At 30.0% G+C, this 16,205-nt stretch overlaps 1 protein-coding gene and 1 non-coding gene across 2 annotated transcripts; both read left to right on the top strand.

Annotated features, from left to right (window-relative positions):
* The first annotated feature begins 7,705 nt into the window (after positions 1-7,705).
* LOC118038396 (uncharacterized) lies at positions 7,706-10,399 on the top strand. The gene is made up of 2 exons (XR_012171172.1): positions 7,706-8,218; positions 9,495-10,399. It is a non-coding gene; the product is annotated as an uncharacterized protein (transcript).
* Positions 10,400-13,461: 3,062 nt separating this feature from the next.
* Positions 13,462-15,995, top strand: LOC118038398 (pentatricopeptide repeat-containing protein At4g21705, mitochondrial). The gene is made up of 2 exons (XM_035044735.2): positions 13,462-14,003; positions 14,549-15,995. The coding sequence occupies exons 1-2, from the start codon at positions 13,746-13,748 to the stop codon at positions 15,788-15,790; spliced, it is 1,500 nt and encodes a 499-aa protein (XP_034900626.1). The 5' UTR covers positions 13,462-13,745; the 3' UTR covers positions 15,791-15,995.
* Positions 15,996-16,205: the final 210 nt, after the last annotated feature.

The raw sequence follows: 16,205 nt of genomic DNA on the forward strand, positions 1-16,205 counted from the left end.
AATGTTCATCTTGTGAGAGTAGCTTTTCGACTCTTTAAGATGTATTTCAGTGAAAGAGGCTTTGAAGTACGTTCTTTCTGAGGAGAGAGACTAGAACATGTCTCCTCATGTCAACCACTCGACCATCAATTCATCAGATTCTAAGTTGCAATATTTGTGTATAACCACTCCCACTACTTCAAGTCTTGGTATCTGAACTAGATGCAGGAGTGATTTGTTGATTGTGTCGGGAGTTTGGTGTGTTATCATTTGTTCAACTGTTCTTTTTAGGTTAGACTCGGATGTCCTCAATTAGCTTTTGGGTTAGGACTTCTTCATTCCTTTTGTACGATTCCTGGATGGTTAGTATTGAAGTGTTAGTTCAGTTACAAGCAAATTTCTAACTGTTTGCTGTCCATTTGGTATGAAATGAAGGAAAGGACTTTAGAGGAATTCTGGGTACTGCACAAGTGACGAATAGCAGAATCATGTCTCCAGGGTGCGCTATCATCAGATCTTCTGGGGTCTTTTTATACGACCGCCATGGAAAATCGGTGCGGTGCTGTAGTGAGGTGAACGAGAAGGGACCATCTGAAATGTTCATTCTAGCATGAGTTTATGTATCGACTCTGCCATGGCAATACAATACCTCCTTCAAAAAATATATTTTAGTCAACTGGGGTTAACCTGCTAACTCCGTGATCACGGACATAATATTGGAATAACCTCGTGTAAAGAAATGTGAAAAAAAATATATATATGAAAATCAATTCTTAATAAATTAAATATTGAAGAATAAAATAAAAAAAAAACTTAAAAAAAATCAAAGTCAATATGTGTTAACATTCAAAGTCTGTGACCCTTGCCATAAAGCTAGGAATAACTTGATAGAAGGCAAACTCTAAAAATAACAAAGCAAGTTCTCAATCAACAAAATCAACAAAAAGCTGGTATATGAAATTAAAGAAAAATATTTTTTTGTTTAGTATTAAACCCGAATTTTTTTTCTGGTTTTTCTTTTTAATTATTATTTTTTTGTTTAATTTAGTTTGCTAATGTTAAATTTTTTATATTTAGTTATCAAACTTTCATGACATGGATTCCGGGTTTGATCGGTTAACCCAGCTAATTCTGGGTTAACCTGTAAAATTTTTTTTTCCTATTCAGTTATCAAACTTTCATGACACGAATTTCAGATTTGACGGGTTAACCAGGTTTAAATGGTTAACCCAGTTAATTCAGATTTTTTCTTCTTTTTCTTCATTAGTTTTTTTCTTCATGTAAGCTATTCTTTCTTTGTTTTTTTTTAAATTAATATTTTTTTTGTTTAGTATTTGTGTTTTTTTTTCTTTTTAATTATTTTTTTAATTTAGTTTGTTAATATTAAGTTTTTTTCTATTTAGTTATCAAACTTTCATGACACGAATCCCATGTTTGACAGATTAACCTGATTTGACGGATTAACCCAGTTAATTCAGATTTTTTTTTCTTCATTAGTTTTTTTCTTCCTACGGGTTTTTTTTCCTTTGTTTTTTTTTCTTTTTAATTAATCTTTTTTTTGTTCATTTTAGTTTATTAATGTTAAATTTTTTATGTTTAGTTATCACACTCTAATGACACGAATCTTAAGTTTGACGGGTTAACCTGATTTGGTAGGCTAACCCAGTTGAATCATATTTTTTTCTTTTTCTTTATTTGTTTTTTCTTCCAATTTCATCTTTAAATATTGTAATTAACTATAACTAAAAGACATCAATCTTTTTTCTTCCAATTTTATAACACGAATCCCAGGTTTGACGGGTTAAATCAATTGATTAAGATTTTTTTTCTTTTTCTTAAGTAGTTTTTTTCTTTCAATTTCATCTTTTAATATCGATTTGATTAAGAATTAAACTTTATGATTTGTTTTGTTTACTAGTCATTAAATTATTGTGATCTTATGAGGGGATTTTACTGTACCCCTCCTTGCAAAACACTATTCAACGAAATAATGCTTTGCTTAATTGTTTTTTTCTTTTCAATTAATCTTTTTTTTTTGTTTCATTCTGTAATATTAATATTTTTTTTCTTTTTAATTATCATATTTTTATAACAAAACCTTGCAACCAGACTCATATCAAAAGCTCTGGGTTTAATGTTGCAATCAAACTCACTTAAACTTGGGTCATGCAAGTTTAATATTATTATTAATATTATAAATATAACTTCTAACACCACCGTTAAAGGTGATGTTTGACCTTTGAACAATGATATACTTGTTGTTTTAAGGTCCTTGAGCATTACCCTTATAGTACCACATGTATTGTACTCGTAAAGTACTTTTTGTTTTTAAATTATATTTTATATGTATTAAAATATTAAATTGCCCTCACACAACTTGATAATAACAAAAAAATCAGTATAAAAACATGAAAAAATCATTACCCTTAAATGACTGATGGGCCATGATAAAAAGACTGCATTACCCTCTAAAGCAAGTTCAATGATTTTTCTTACAAGGGCAAAACAATCATTTCTCTACAATTACTATACGACGGAAAATTGAGCACTTGTAGATTTTCGTTAATTTTATTTTAATAAAGCATAACTTATTATTTTGGTTAAAAGAATATTGACATCTAATTAAATACGAAAAATTAACGAGACTAGTTATGTTAATCTATGTATAATTATTGATTTATTTTATGAAACATGCGTATTAAATTCTCATTTTACGCTACAAATATTTCTTGATGTTAAAAATTAACATCGCCTGCATTATTTGTTTCTTCATTATAAATTAATTCTTGATTCGGCCGATGAAGAACACGTGAGGAGACTGGTTCCAACCGGAAAGATCCCGACGGATCTAAAGAAGAAGAAGAAGACGACGACGACCAATGTGGACAGCTATATTCTTGGTGAAGAAGAGAAAAGTCTCGTCGAAGAAATAGTTCCATAAATTGAAAAATCCAGAGTCCTCTGCCGACCAATGTGAGGATTTTCTTCCTTCACCGATGTTCGATTCGCTTGATCAGCTGTGTAGAAGGAAGGCTGGCTTGTTCTTTCAAGGTTTCTTTTCTCCATGATTCGTTATGTCGACAAGCTGTCTGTCTTCTTTCAATTTAAATAAAAACAGAAATCTTCAAGGTTAGATCTTTCAAAAATCAATCAAATAGATAGGTTGTTGTCAAGTAGAAGCTACCTTTCTTCGTTTCCTCGTGAGAGTGTTGGGGAGGACCGTTTGGTAATGCTGCTGGCAATGTGTTTTAAAGTTTTGATTTTTTTATTTAAAATTAAATTTTTATATTTTTAAATTATTTTTATGTTTTGATATCAAAAATAAATTTTAAAAATAAAAAAATTATTTAAATCTAATTTTAAATAAAAATTATTTTAAAAAAATATCCAATATTATAATATAAAACATGTACTATATATGAGTGTGCCAGTGTTTTGATGACACTAAAAGAAATTTCTATTTATTAAAATGAATTGAAAAGGAGTGAGACGAGATCAAACTAAAATTCACTAGGAAAGAAAAAAAATTTGAAAGATGAATTAAGATTTTTTTTTTTTTACAATACAAAAATATGCCAATCCAACAGTGTCTAGTCTTTGCTTTTTTGTTTTCTAAATTTGTTGCTAATCTTTTCTTAAATTGCCGATTTTTTATGGTTTTCTCTGTAAATTTTTTAATTTATATTTAAATTAATACCTCTTCTTTCTTTTATTTTGTTTGAAGAGTTTCTTTTAAATAATAATTTTTTTTAGTTATACATTTAAATTTGAAATTTTTTTCTAATTCATCTATATTTTTTTTATTTTTTGTATGGATGAATTTTATTTTTGAAAATAAAAAATTTATTTTCAGATAATATTTCTAATATATGTAGCCTTGTATTATATATTTCACCGCTTTTATTTTATTCAATCAATTTAATCCGTGTTTCTATTTCTATTATTGTATGTTTAAATAAAAATAATTGCTTTAATAAACAAATTTAACAAACACAACACGGTAAATGTCATGTATTTCAAAATTAAATATCTTGATTTATATTTTTCTCTTGATTTTTCAAGTTTTATTTTTAGGTTTCGCTAATGACTTTTTATTTATTTATTTGCATATATAGTTTTTAATTTATTTGATTTTATATATATATATATAAACACACATAATTTTTTATATTTAAACTTAGATTTTTTAAATTACAAAAATACTTTAAAAAATCTATATATATAATTTTTCTTATAAAACATAAAAATATTTAACTCTCAGCTTATAAAGGTCATATAACTAAGTGTGTATGTGTGTGTGTAGCAAGATCCACGTGTGTAAATATTTGTTTGCATCCATTTCTTGCTGCGGAAGGCAAGTATCAGCTGATGAAGATCCGTACACTTATTTAAAATGGAGATTAGATAATTAAGATAAGGATTCACATCGTATGCGTGTCTGCGTGTATGTCGGTGATCATTAAGAAATATAATGATGCTCGTAATTTTATTTTATTCTTCTTAATTATAATAGGGAATAATTCATTGTATATGTATGAATTATGATGCTCATACCAGAATTAATTATTAATAAGATAGAAAACTATATTATAAAAAGAAGAAGAAGAGAAAAAAAACATATAATACTAGCTAGGAAGGGGAATGGAATTGTACTGTGGTTGCAAAGAAGATATATAATTCGTGTTTTTAAAAAATATTAATGTTTTTATATTTTTTATTATTTTGATGTAATGAAATAATAAAATAAATATTAAAAATAAAAAACTATTATTTTAACATATTTTTAAATAAAAAATATTAAAAAAAACAATCACTACTATAATTCTTCGTAACATCATAACCTCATGAGAAGTTCTCTTGCTTTTTTTTTTTTTGGTAACCCGGAGTGTCCGGACCAGCTTACGCGTACCATGACTAATCCCCGAGTCTATTGAATATCTTGCAAGCCCAATAGACAAGTAAGGCACCGTCGGGGTGGCAGACTGGTGCACAGAGAGAATCGAACTCGGGACAATTGCAAAATAAGCTTTACAGTTGATCACTAAACTAAACCTCAATTGCAGTTCTCTTGCTTTTTTGCAACATCAAATAAGTGAATGCATTTCTGTTGTAATAATAAAAATAATAATAATAATAAAAAGAGTTGCTGCTGCGAATAGAGAAACACGAGATGCATGCCCACGCGCTGTCGCGGGTTTATAAAATAAATATATTTAATAGTGTTATAATTATGAACAGCGCTAGATAAATAATAAAAACTAAAGATATGATGGAGCTAATATTTCATGACGGAAAAAAAAGTTATGTTGGTGATCAAAACTTAGAGACTGAACAAAATGATTTGTAGCAATCCATAATATTTTGGGAGGAAAGATACATTGCTTTCGCCACATGATTTAGCTTTTCTGTTAATAAAAGACAAAAAAAATTACAAAGCTATATTAAAAAAAAAACAAAGATAATTTTGGAAAGAAAAAAACCTATAAGAAAAAACATTGTAGCAATTGATAATGTTTTATGAGGAAAACTACAGTGCTTTCCCCAATAAAATAAAATAAAAAACCATTTAGATAAATACTATAGCAATCCTTATTGTTTTGTAAGAAAAACTATAACGCTTTCCCTATATGATTTAACTTTATTGTAATTATAATTCTTAACCAACTTAATATTTTTTAAAATTAAACAAAGATAATTTTGGAAAAAATAATAAAAAAATCATATGGGAAAACACTGCAATAATTCACAGTGTTTTAAAGAAAAAAATTATAAAGCTAAATTCTTAATCGGCTCAATATTAAAAAAATATTAAATCAAAAAAGATAATTTTAGAAAAAAAAATATTAAAAGAAAACACAAAAAAAGGAAAAAAAATCATGTTGAAAACACTGTAGCAATTCACGATGTTTTGTAATGAAAGCTACGGTGCTTCCCCACATGATTTAACATTATTTATAATGAGTTTTAATAGTAATTTTCAACAATGTTTTGTGAGGAAAGTTACAGTGCTTTCCCCACATGATTAAGCTTTATTACAAAGTTAAATTCTAACCAACTCGATATTAAAAAAAATAAAATTAACGAAGATAATTTAAAAAAATATTACAAAAAAGAAAAACACAAAAGAAACTGGAAAAAAAACCATGTAAGGAAAAATTGTATCAATCCATAGCGTTTTGTGAGGAAAAACTTGTATTTATTTGTAATTGCAATTATTAAACAGCTTAATATTTAAAAAATAAAACTGACAAAGACAATTTTAGAAAAAAAAAAAAACATAACAAAACAGAAAAAAACCACATGAGAAAAAACACTATAACAATCCACAGTAATTTGCAAGGAAAGTTACAGTGCTTTCCTCACATATTGTAACTGTAATTTTTAACCAGCTCAATATTAAAAAAATAAAATAAAAAAGATAATTTTGGAGAAAAAAAAAAAAAAAACAAAGAAAACAATGTAGAGAAACACTGTAGCAATCAACAATGTTTTAAAGAAAAAAAATTACAAAACTAAATTATTAATCAGCTCAATATAAAAAAATTAAAAAAATATTATTTTGAAAAAATAAAATAAAAAAACTAATTGAAAAAACACCGTAGCAATCCACAATATTTTAAAGAAAAAAAATTACAAAGCAGAATTTTTAACCAGTTCAATATTTAAAAAGTAAAATCAATAAAGAAAACATTTTAAAAGAAAATTAAATGGAAAAAAAGAAAAAAAAAAGCAAAGTTGGAAAAAACAAAAGGAAAGAAATTTCGAAAAAAAAAAGAGAAAAAAAACAAAAAAAAAATGAGGGAAAGTTGAAAAAAAAAATTAAAAAATGCAAAAAAAGAAAAAAGAAAAAAAAAAGAAAGCACTGTGGATTACTGTTGTAATCCACAGTGATTTAGGTGTGGGGAACAGTGATTCCCCCACACCATTTAGATATTGTTAATTAATAATTAATGGTACCCTTTTCCGAACGTTCTAAAACAGGGGGCGGTTGGCTGCTGCCCAGTGTGTAGAGAGGAGGTTGGTAGGTGCGGTCCAAGGTGGCTATAAGTAGGTCCAAAGCATTCCGAACAATTCAACCCTTGAATATAGTTAGCTAGCAGTCAGCTTATCTAGATTAGCTTGCTTCTAACATTACTCTGACTCACTTATCTAGATTAGCATTGTTCTTCCTTTTCTTACAAGTTAGACGAGTTTAAACCGTTTACGGGCTTTACATTTCATTCATTAGAGAGACGTGTAAATTGGAAGCTAAAAGCAAACAATTCTCATTTTAGCTTTTTCCTTTTTTTCTTTTCTTAGCAACTCTAATAAAATTATTATGTGCCTATTTAAGAATATGATTGTAATTGTTTTTAATTTGAAAATATATTAAAATAATATATTTTTTTATTTTTTAAAAATTATTTTTGATATTAACACATTAAAATAATTTAAAAACACTAAAACAATATTAATTTAAAACAGCTATAAGTAGTGGTAGAGGCAAGAGGCTGGCAAAGGTTTCGGTTCCTGCAAGAAAATGTTTTTTCCAGAACTTTCATTCGTTAATGTTTATGATTTTAGTAGAAAAATAACTGAAATTTTAATTATTTTAAAATATTTTTTTAATTATTTTTTCTTGGCCCTTGGCTATAAGGATCTAATAAAAAAAAATTAGAAAACATATAATTATAATTATAAGAATAAATCTTTTAGGTTTTTTTTTATAGGAATAAATTTGTTTGATTCACTTTGAAGAATAAGAGATTTGTTTCTAGAAGAGAATAACTAATTTTCTTTTGTTTTCTTATTCGTGGAGAAATAACAAAATATTCCTTATAGGTTGAACTACTAACTTTAGAACATCACCAAAAATAGAGTTCGGAATGAAATGAAACGAAGTGATATGATGACACGTAATTCACACGTGGTGGAGTATAAGCGGTCCAAAAAGCAACGCTCCTAGGTAGCAGCAAATCTATGTACCCCCACCCACAGACAGACGGACATGTAATAAGGAAAGGCCCACTGTTTTTCTTTCTTTTAAATTAATTTATATATTATTATTTATTTATTTATTATCGTTAACATCCTTCCTTATATACGTTGTTGATCCTCTCCATCCTCAAATCTCTCCCCCTCCTCCCCCTTCTCTGTCCCGAAACTCACATCCTCTTGCGTTAAAGAGACTGCATTATAGTTTCTGCATTATTTTTAAGGGCATTCTTCTGTTTCTTCTTATTCAGTTTTTACGTAATAGGTATCATCTCCTTCTCGCTTTTCTTTTTGTGGGGCTGTTTTCTTGTTTTGAGTTTTTATTCAATAAGCTTTGTGGGGATTTTTTTGGTGTCAATTTAGACTTTGATTTGTTTCTGAGTATTTTAATATTGGGGTTTTGATCTCTTTTGCAATCGTGATAGAACTGTAGTTTTTTTGTGTGGGTGTTTTGGAATGGTGAGAGAAATTATGTTATCGGATTTCTTGTTGTCTTTCTATAGTAATGGCATGGATATGGTGAGAGAAATTAAGCTTGCTAATGCTTAATTGTTTTTGTCTTGGAATTATGTATGTTTCTTTCAAAGTTTTAAAGCCTTTTGCTTTCGAATAGAAAGGATAATTTGAGTTTTCATGTTTTTCTTTAATCTCAAGATTTAAAACTATGATTGGTTAATTCTTTTTGGCTGTCAAGCTCCTTCCTGATTTTATATGCTAAGAGGATAAAAAAAAAAAGGTCTTTGAAAGCAATTTAGTGACTGCCCTTTTGGCACTTTTCAATGTGGAAGAATGTGAGTGCTTTAGAAATCAGTTTAATTGTAGAAGAAGACCCTAATTCATGGCCCAAAACATTGCACTGTTCAGTATTTTTTGGACCAGAAATTTGTAATTGGGAGCATATTAGTTTATTACAGGTTTTAGATAGCTCCAAGTGGCCCTCTGATCTTAAGGTGCTAGATATGGAAGATTGTGAACTCAACATAAACTATTCTGCTGCTGTTCCAGGCATCTACCTCTTGATCTCGATCTTGTGAACTCAACATAAACTATTCCGCTGCCGTTTTAGTCATCAACCTCTTGACCTCTTTATTTGCTAACCCGTAGTTCTGTTCTTCTCATGTATGGTTGATGGGTTGAGGAATCTTCTTACATGGCTCTTCATTTGATTAACTTCAAGCCAATTCTTTGTCCTTTTGAAGCATTCCATTTCAAAACTTTAGCCTTTTGCTGTTTGAAACTTTAGCTCTCCCCCTTTATTATTTGCTTGTGCTTATTTGGATGCTTAACTTACCTGTTTTTGAAACTTTAAATATCTGGTCTCTGGGAAGGAGTATTATTGGCAATTGAACTGTATTTCATACAGCGGATACTTTTTTCTCTGGAATATTTCCCTTTTCTTTTGTTTCTGCCATTAGATGGTTCCTGCTGTATGTTTTTGTGTCTCTCACGCATTGTCACACACACATAATTTGTGCACTTGCAGAATGGTCTCTCTATGAATATTTCCATTGATATGCTAAGAAACCTTGCTTTTAATGCAGAACGTGTGGATATGGAACATCACTTCTTTGATCACGAGGCACATTTTGAATCTGAGGAAGGTGTTGGACTCGAGCAGAAATATAAATCCATCCCAGCCCCTGCAGCTGTCTCAGACAATGACAGTGACCTTTTCGAGTGCAATATATGCTTAGACTCAGCAAATGACCCTGTTGTCACCTTCTGTGGTCACCTATATTGCTGGCCATGCATGTACAAATGGCTCCATGTTAAAACCTCCTCCCCTGACGCTGTTCATCTGCAGCCAAGCTGCCCAGTCTGCAAGGCTGATATTTCCCCAACTTCATTGGTTCCCCTCTATGGCCGCGGCCCATCCTCATCAGAATCAAAACCCATGGGATCCTCGGTGGATGCAGCCTTACCCCGGAGGCCACTCCCTTCGGGATTGAATACCGTGAGTCCAAATACTTCACGTCAAAGTCGGCAGCCTCATTCAAATTTTTTCAATCCACAGTCTCAGTCGTTTCAACACCAACAATACTTCCATGATCCTCATGGAGGTTATACGGCCATGACCTCATCAAACCTTGGGAGTACGGTAATGACAGGTTTTTTCAATCCAATGATGGGGATGTTCAACGAGATGGGGTGCTCAAGGATTTTTGGTACATCGGTCACGAATATGTTTGCCCACCCTTACACAAATCCTCTCATGGGAAGTAACAATCCTAGGATGAGGAGGCAGGAAATGCGGCTTGATAAATCTCTAAATAGAGTGTCCATCTTTCTTTTTTGCTGCTTCATTCTGTGCCTTCTCTTGTTTTGACTAGGTCATGTTAGAGCTTTTGTATATAGGTGATGAACATACACACTGCAGGGACAATCCGCTGTAAAGTTTTTGCTTGTAACTCTCTTTAGGAGATTTTCCTCTACTTTTTTGCACAAATCGTTGCCATTCTTTATGTTGGCTTGCCATTTTTCCTGATTTGTATTTTAGATTGTTGACTGCTGAAGATCCATTTGTACAGTTCGAAAGTTAAAGAGAGCAAAATTGACAACCTTTGAACATCAACTGGTCGGGATCACACGCAACCGGTATTCTAAATTGGTGAAGGAAATCAGTGGTAAATTCTAAGAAAAACCAGGATGTCACCCTCGGATATCTTAAACCATAAGTTCTTGACTTATTCCAAGCTCTGCAGTCTGTTTAATTATACAGGTCCCTCATTGCCTGTGATGAATTATTGAAGATTTTCTTCGTCCCTGGAATCCCTTAATTGGTTTAGATCTTAGGTTCTTTCATTTGCTTTAATTAATTAGTCTGTAACTAAACTAGTTGAGCAGTCTCTAGTGTTCCAAATCTTGTATAGCTGTTTAAAAGTTCCTCGATTAGCTCTCAAACCGAGGGATACTACTTTCCAAAGCAAAATCTAGATGGTTTCGTATTTCTAATATAATACAAGTATATTTGATGGTCAAGAAAATCTGAGAGGTACTTGCTAACTTCTCAATCTAGACTAATCCTGTCTATCTGTATTTTTTATTGAGAAAAAAATTAAATATTTATAAATTAATTATTGGTTATTTTTCATTAAATAAAAAAATTAAATACTTATAAATTATTTATCAAGTTTCAAGTATTCAATAAATATCTATTATTTATTATTATATATTAATCAACAAAAAATAAAATAACATATATATATATTAAATGATAAATCTGTCTTTCTTTATTTACTTTCAAACTACACCAAGAACAATTGCCCTGCCCTCCTTAAATTTTTTAGCTCCGCTATGTTTTGGGCTTTGAACTGCGTCATTTATAGTCCCCGAATTTAGCAAACATTAACTAATACTTTAAAACGGAGAAATTACTGTAGTTTTCTTTACATTTTTTTTTTTTTTCATTTTTTTTCTATTCCCTACATGTTATTTCTTTTTCTTTTTTCCCCATTCTCCACATATTTTTCTCTCTCAAAATTATCTTCTTTTTTATTATTATTTTTTATATAATTTTTTTAAAATTATCTTTGTTGATTTTATTTTTTTTACTATTTAACTAGTTGAGAATTTAGCTTTATAGTTTTTTTTTTTACATTGTTGATTACTATAATGTTTTTTCATATGGTTTTTGTTTTGCTACAATGTTTTTCACATGTTTTTTTTTTTAAATTATATTTGTCGAATTTAGTTTTTTAATATTAAGATGGTTAAGAATTTAGCTTTGTAATTTTTATTTTTAAACATTGTGAATTGTTATAGTGTTTTCCCCCATGGTTTTTATATTTTTTTATGATTTGTTTTCAAAATTATCTTTGTTGATTTTTTTTTTTAATATTCGGCTGATTGAGAATTATAACTGTAGCTTTCCTCATAAAATATTGTGGATTGCTATAATGTTTCTCTACATGGGTCTTTTTTTTTTTAATGATATTTAGTTTTTTATATGATTTTTTTTCAAAATTATCTTAGTTGCTTTTATTTTTTTAATATTAAACTAGTTGAGAATTTAACTTTGTATTTTTTTTTCTTTTAAATACTGTGAAAAAATAATGAGTTAATGGATAAGCATGTAATTTTCTATATTAAGAAGTTAATCTAATAATTAAGAAGACATGTTTGATTCTTTGATTTTATTGGTTTAGAGATGCATGAAAAATACACTCTTAATATCACCCAAAAAAGAGATGTAGTCCTGGTTAATATGAAAGTTAATTCAAAAACATTTTTTATTAAAAAAAAATTATTAAACAGTTTTAGGAATGTTGTTATTAAAAAAAAAATAACGAAACTTTATAGGAAATTTTAAAATCCTTTCTTAATAGTATTGGATCAAGCAGTCATATCTTAATCTAACATGTTTTAATAATTTTTAAAGTTATGTTTTTATTCTAAGTTTACATGTTGGATGTATATTTACATATAAAAATGTATAATTTTATAATTTTATAAGTTGGAATATAATTTTGATAGAAATATCATATATTGTTTTTATAATGATGGCCTTAAACTTATTTATTTGATAAAGAGGTACCGGTAAGTTTCCCCACCTTTTTTTTATATATATATAAAAAAGGAAGTTCGGCTAAGTATAATTTTGTAAGTAAAATATTTTCTAGATTTAATAATCTTGGATCAAGCAATCATATCTTGATCCAACATGTGTTGTTAGTAGTTTTTTAAATAAAAAATTAAAAAATCAATGCCTTTTATAATATTATAAACATTTATAGTGTAGTCTACAATGCAAAATAGTTTATGTATATAATATCTGCACAATAATTTTCCACACGTTTTAAATAATAATATAATTATATTTAAATCATCCTATTTAATTCAAAAAAATGTTTTACAAAGGTCTATTATAAACAGAAGTAGAGTTAAAAAAAAAAAAATAGTGAGAAATTTCGTGGTGTTGTTATTAATCTGGGAGGCGGCGTATATTAGAGCTGTATATGGTCCAAGTGATGTTTGTTCATGCTAGAAAATTAAAATTAATGTGTTACATGTTTAAGCTTTACTTTGATTATTATTAGTTAGTATGCTATATAGCCTCAGTTTAAAGGATTGAAATTGATTAATCCTAACAATCTTAAACCTAAATCTTTATATTAATTTTAATATTTTGAATTTGTTTATTTAATTAATTTTATGGTTATTTAATTTCTAATTTTTATATTATAAATTTATTAGGTGTTTTATAATTTGCACTTTCTCAGAAAATTTTAATAAAATAATTATATTTGGTAATTATTATATAAAACAAATATCATTATATCTTTTATTTAAGAAATGGATACATTGCTTCACAAATATTATTATAATAATAATTATTTTAATAAAGAAAAATTATATTATTATTTTTTATAATACATTGTAAAAAATCTAAAAAGTTAAATGATCTAAACTTTAAAAGTTTACAATAAAATATATAAATTTAACTTAATTTGATTTGCTTTGAGAACAATTAGTAATCCTCAAGTAAAGTTTTCACACACTTTGTAATTAAATTTTAAAATTATATTTAACATCCTGAAACCGAAATATATTATTTCAATAAAAAAGACATGATGCCAATCAGAACTCTACTAGATAGTAATCAAAGGCGAGTCGAGTTCGATAATTTTACAAGAAAGAAGGCTCGAAGTCCTAAGAGGAGAGTGAGCTTCACCTGCTTAAACCCCTCTAAAACCCTAATCCTAAGTTCCTCTTCCAAATTCTTAAATTAACCCAGAAAAACTACCATCCACTCTCTTCCTTCACTATAATCACTGAATTCTCGATTTCCCAAAATGGCAGCGCTATTCTCTTCTCTTGTAAACAGAACCCAAAACCTGGTAGCAAATGCAATCGTGAGAAGATCATTCAGAAAGGCAACAACTCAAAGGAACAACCTTTATTCTAGAATCAGTCCACTTGGTGACCCACGTATCAGTTTGGCTTCAGTGCTTGATCAGTGGGTTGAAGAGGGCAAGAAAGTTAAAGACTACGAGCTTCGAACAATTGTTAAAGGCCTTCGTGAACGCAAACGCTTTAAACAAGCTCTTGAGGTTAGTGGCCAATGAGTGACTTGATTTTGATACTCTGCAACCAAAACCCTTGTTTGATTGATGAGAAACTTTGGGGAAGGAGAGGAAGATAAATGTAGGTTTTGTTTTGTGTTGGATTGTGTTTTGTATTGTAGAAATGGATAACTTTTACTGAATTTCGGTGCTTGGTGCTACTTTTTTAATTATGCCTGCAGTTGTATTTGCTAATGGGGAAATGTGGAGAAAAACTGAAATATTTGTTTGTGTTTTTCATGCTTGTTGGGTTCATTTGATTAGGATCAGGGAGCTTTTGACTTCTTGTACTGCTCTCAATAAATGAATGGACAAATAACAAGTTGAATTTCGTTAAGTTGGAACATCGACGATACCATTTAAGTCTCAATATTAACATATTTTTATGCCAATATCTGAACATTTCTCTTGTATCGAAGACCTGAATGCTAAATTTTTCTTAGCGCCATGTAATGTCTGGATCTTGACTGGCACTTTCAGGTATAAGGTTCAACATCTCTTAATATTTTTTGTTTGGATCCTGGTCTGTGCAGGTTTCTCAGTGGATGAGTAGCAACAGACTCTGCAATTTCTCACCATCTGACCATGCTGTGCGGCTGGATCTGATTGGCAAAGTTCATGGACTGGAATCTGCTGAGAGCTACTTCAAAAACTTGGATGAAAAGGATAAAATTCACAAAACATATGGTGCTCTTTTGAACTGTTATGTCAGAAGTGGTCTTGTTGAAAAGTCCCTTTCCCATGTGCAGAAGATGAAGGAGCTGGGTTTTGTTTCCACTGCTTTGAGCTACAATGATCTCATGTGCCTCTATGTCAACACTGGCATGCTAGAGAAAGTTCCTGATGTGCTTTCAGATATGAAGGAGAATGGCATTTCCCCTGACCTTTTCAGCTACAGAATTTGCTTGAAATCTTATGGGGAAAGATCTGACTTTGATAACGTGGAGAAAATTCTACGAGAAATGGAGAGCCAGTCGCATATCACCATGGACTGGAGAACATTTGCCACAGTAGCTAATATCTATCTAGAAGCAGGTCTGAAAGAGAAAGCACTTGTCTACTTGAAAAAATGTGAAGAGAAGGTTAATAAAAATGCACTAGGCTACAATCATTTGATTTCGCTCTATGCAAGTCTTGGGAACAAGGATGAGATGATGAGGTTGTGGGAGCTTGCAAAAGCCAACTGCAAGAAGCAACTCAATAGAGATTATGTAACCATCTTAGGATCTCTAGTCAAGCTTGGTCACCTTGAAGAAGCCGAGAAATTGCTGCAGGACTGGCAATCATCTTGCCAATATTATGATTTTCGAGTGCCAAATGTCGTCCTCATCGGGTACTCTAGGAAAGGTTTACCTGAAAAAGCCGAGGCAATGCTTCAAGACATAATAGAAAAGCAAAAGATGAAAAATCCAAGTAGTTGGTCTATTATTTCAGCAGGGTATATGGATAAGCAGAATATGGAAAAGGCTTTTGAATGCATGAAAGAAGCTCTGGCTGCAGAGACAGAAAATACAGGGTGGAGACCGAAACCTGCTATGATATCCAACATATTGAATTGGCTTGGTGATAACGGGGACGCCCATGGAGTAGAAGCGTTTGTGGGCTTGTTGGAGACTAAGGTCCCAAAAAGTAGGGAAATGTATCATGCGCTCATCAAGTCGTATATCAGATTTGGGAAAGAAGTGGATGGACTTTTAGAGAACATGAAAGCAGCTGATAATATAGATGAAGATGAGGAAACAAAGACAATTCTTAGTTCAAGACAGCAAGTATAACGATTGAGTCGCTCGATTTCTCCCAAAACTCTTAGACTAGATGCTGCCAAATCCTGGCAAGGTGCATGTGCACATTCAACCAAGTAGTGAAAAGGGCTTTCAGATTCTTCGACAATGTAGCTTCAGCTTTCAAATTTGTATGGAGAAATATTTGAATCATATCCCTTCCCCTCAAAATTAATCATTGGGAAATTATTTTGTTAAATATTGAAAGTAATTAGCAGTAAAAAATGTTGATCCCCACAAACACTTCTCTAATATTTTCATGGATTTACTCTGCATAGAATTACGTTTTATAATGTTTTTATATTGTTTGAAGGTGAGATAATATCAAAAATAAATTTTTAAAAATAAATATACAAACACAGAACAACACCCATAATGAAATGGGCTTTTATAAGTTTTCAGTATTGGT

Source organism: Populus alba, chromosome 11 (genome assembly GCF_005239225.2).
Source record: "Populus alba chromosome 11, ASM523922v2, whole genome shotgun sequence".
NCBI lineage: Eukaryota > Viridiplantae > Streptophyta > Magnoliopsida > Malpighiales > Salicaceae > Populus > Populus alba.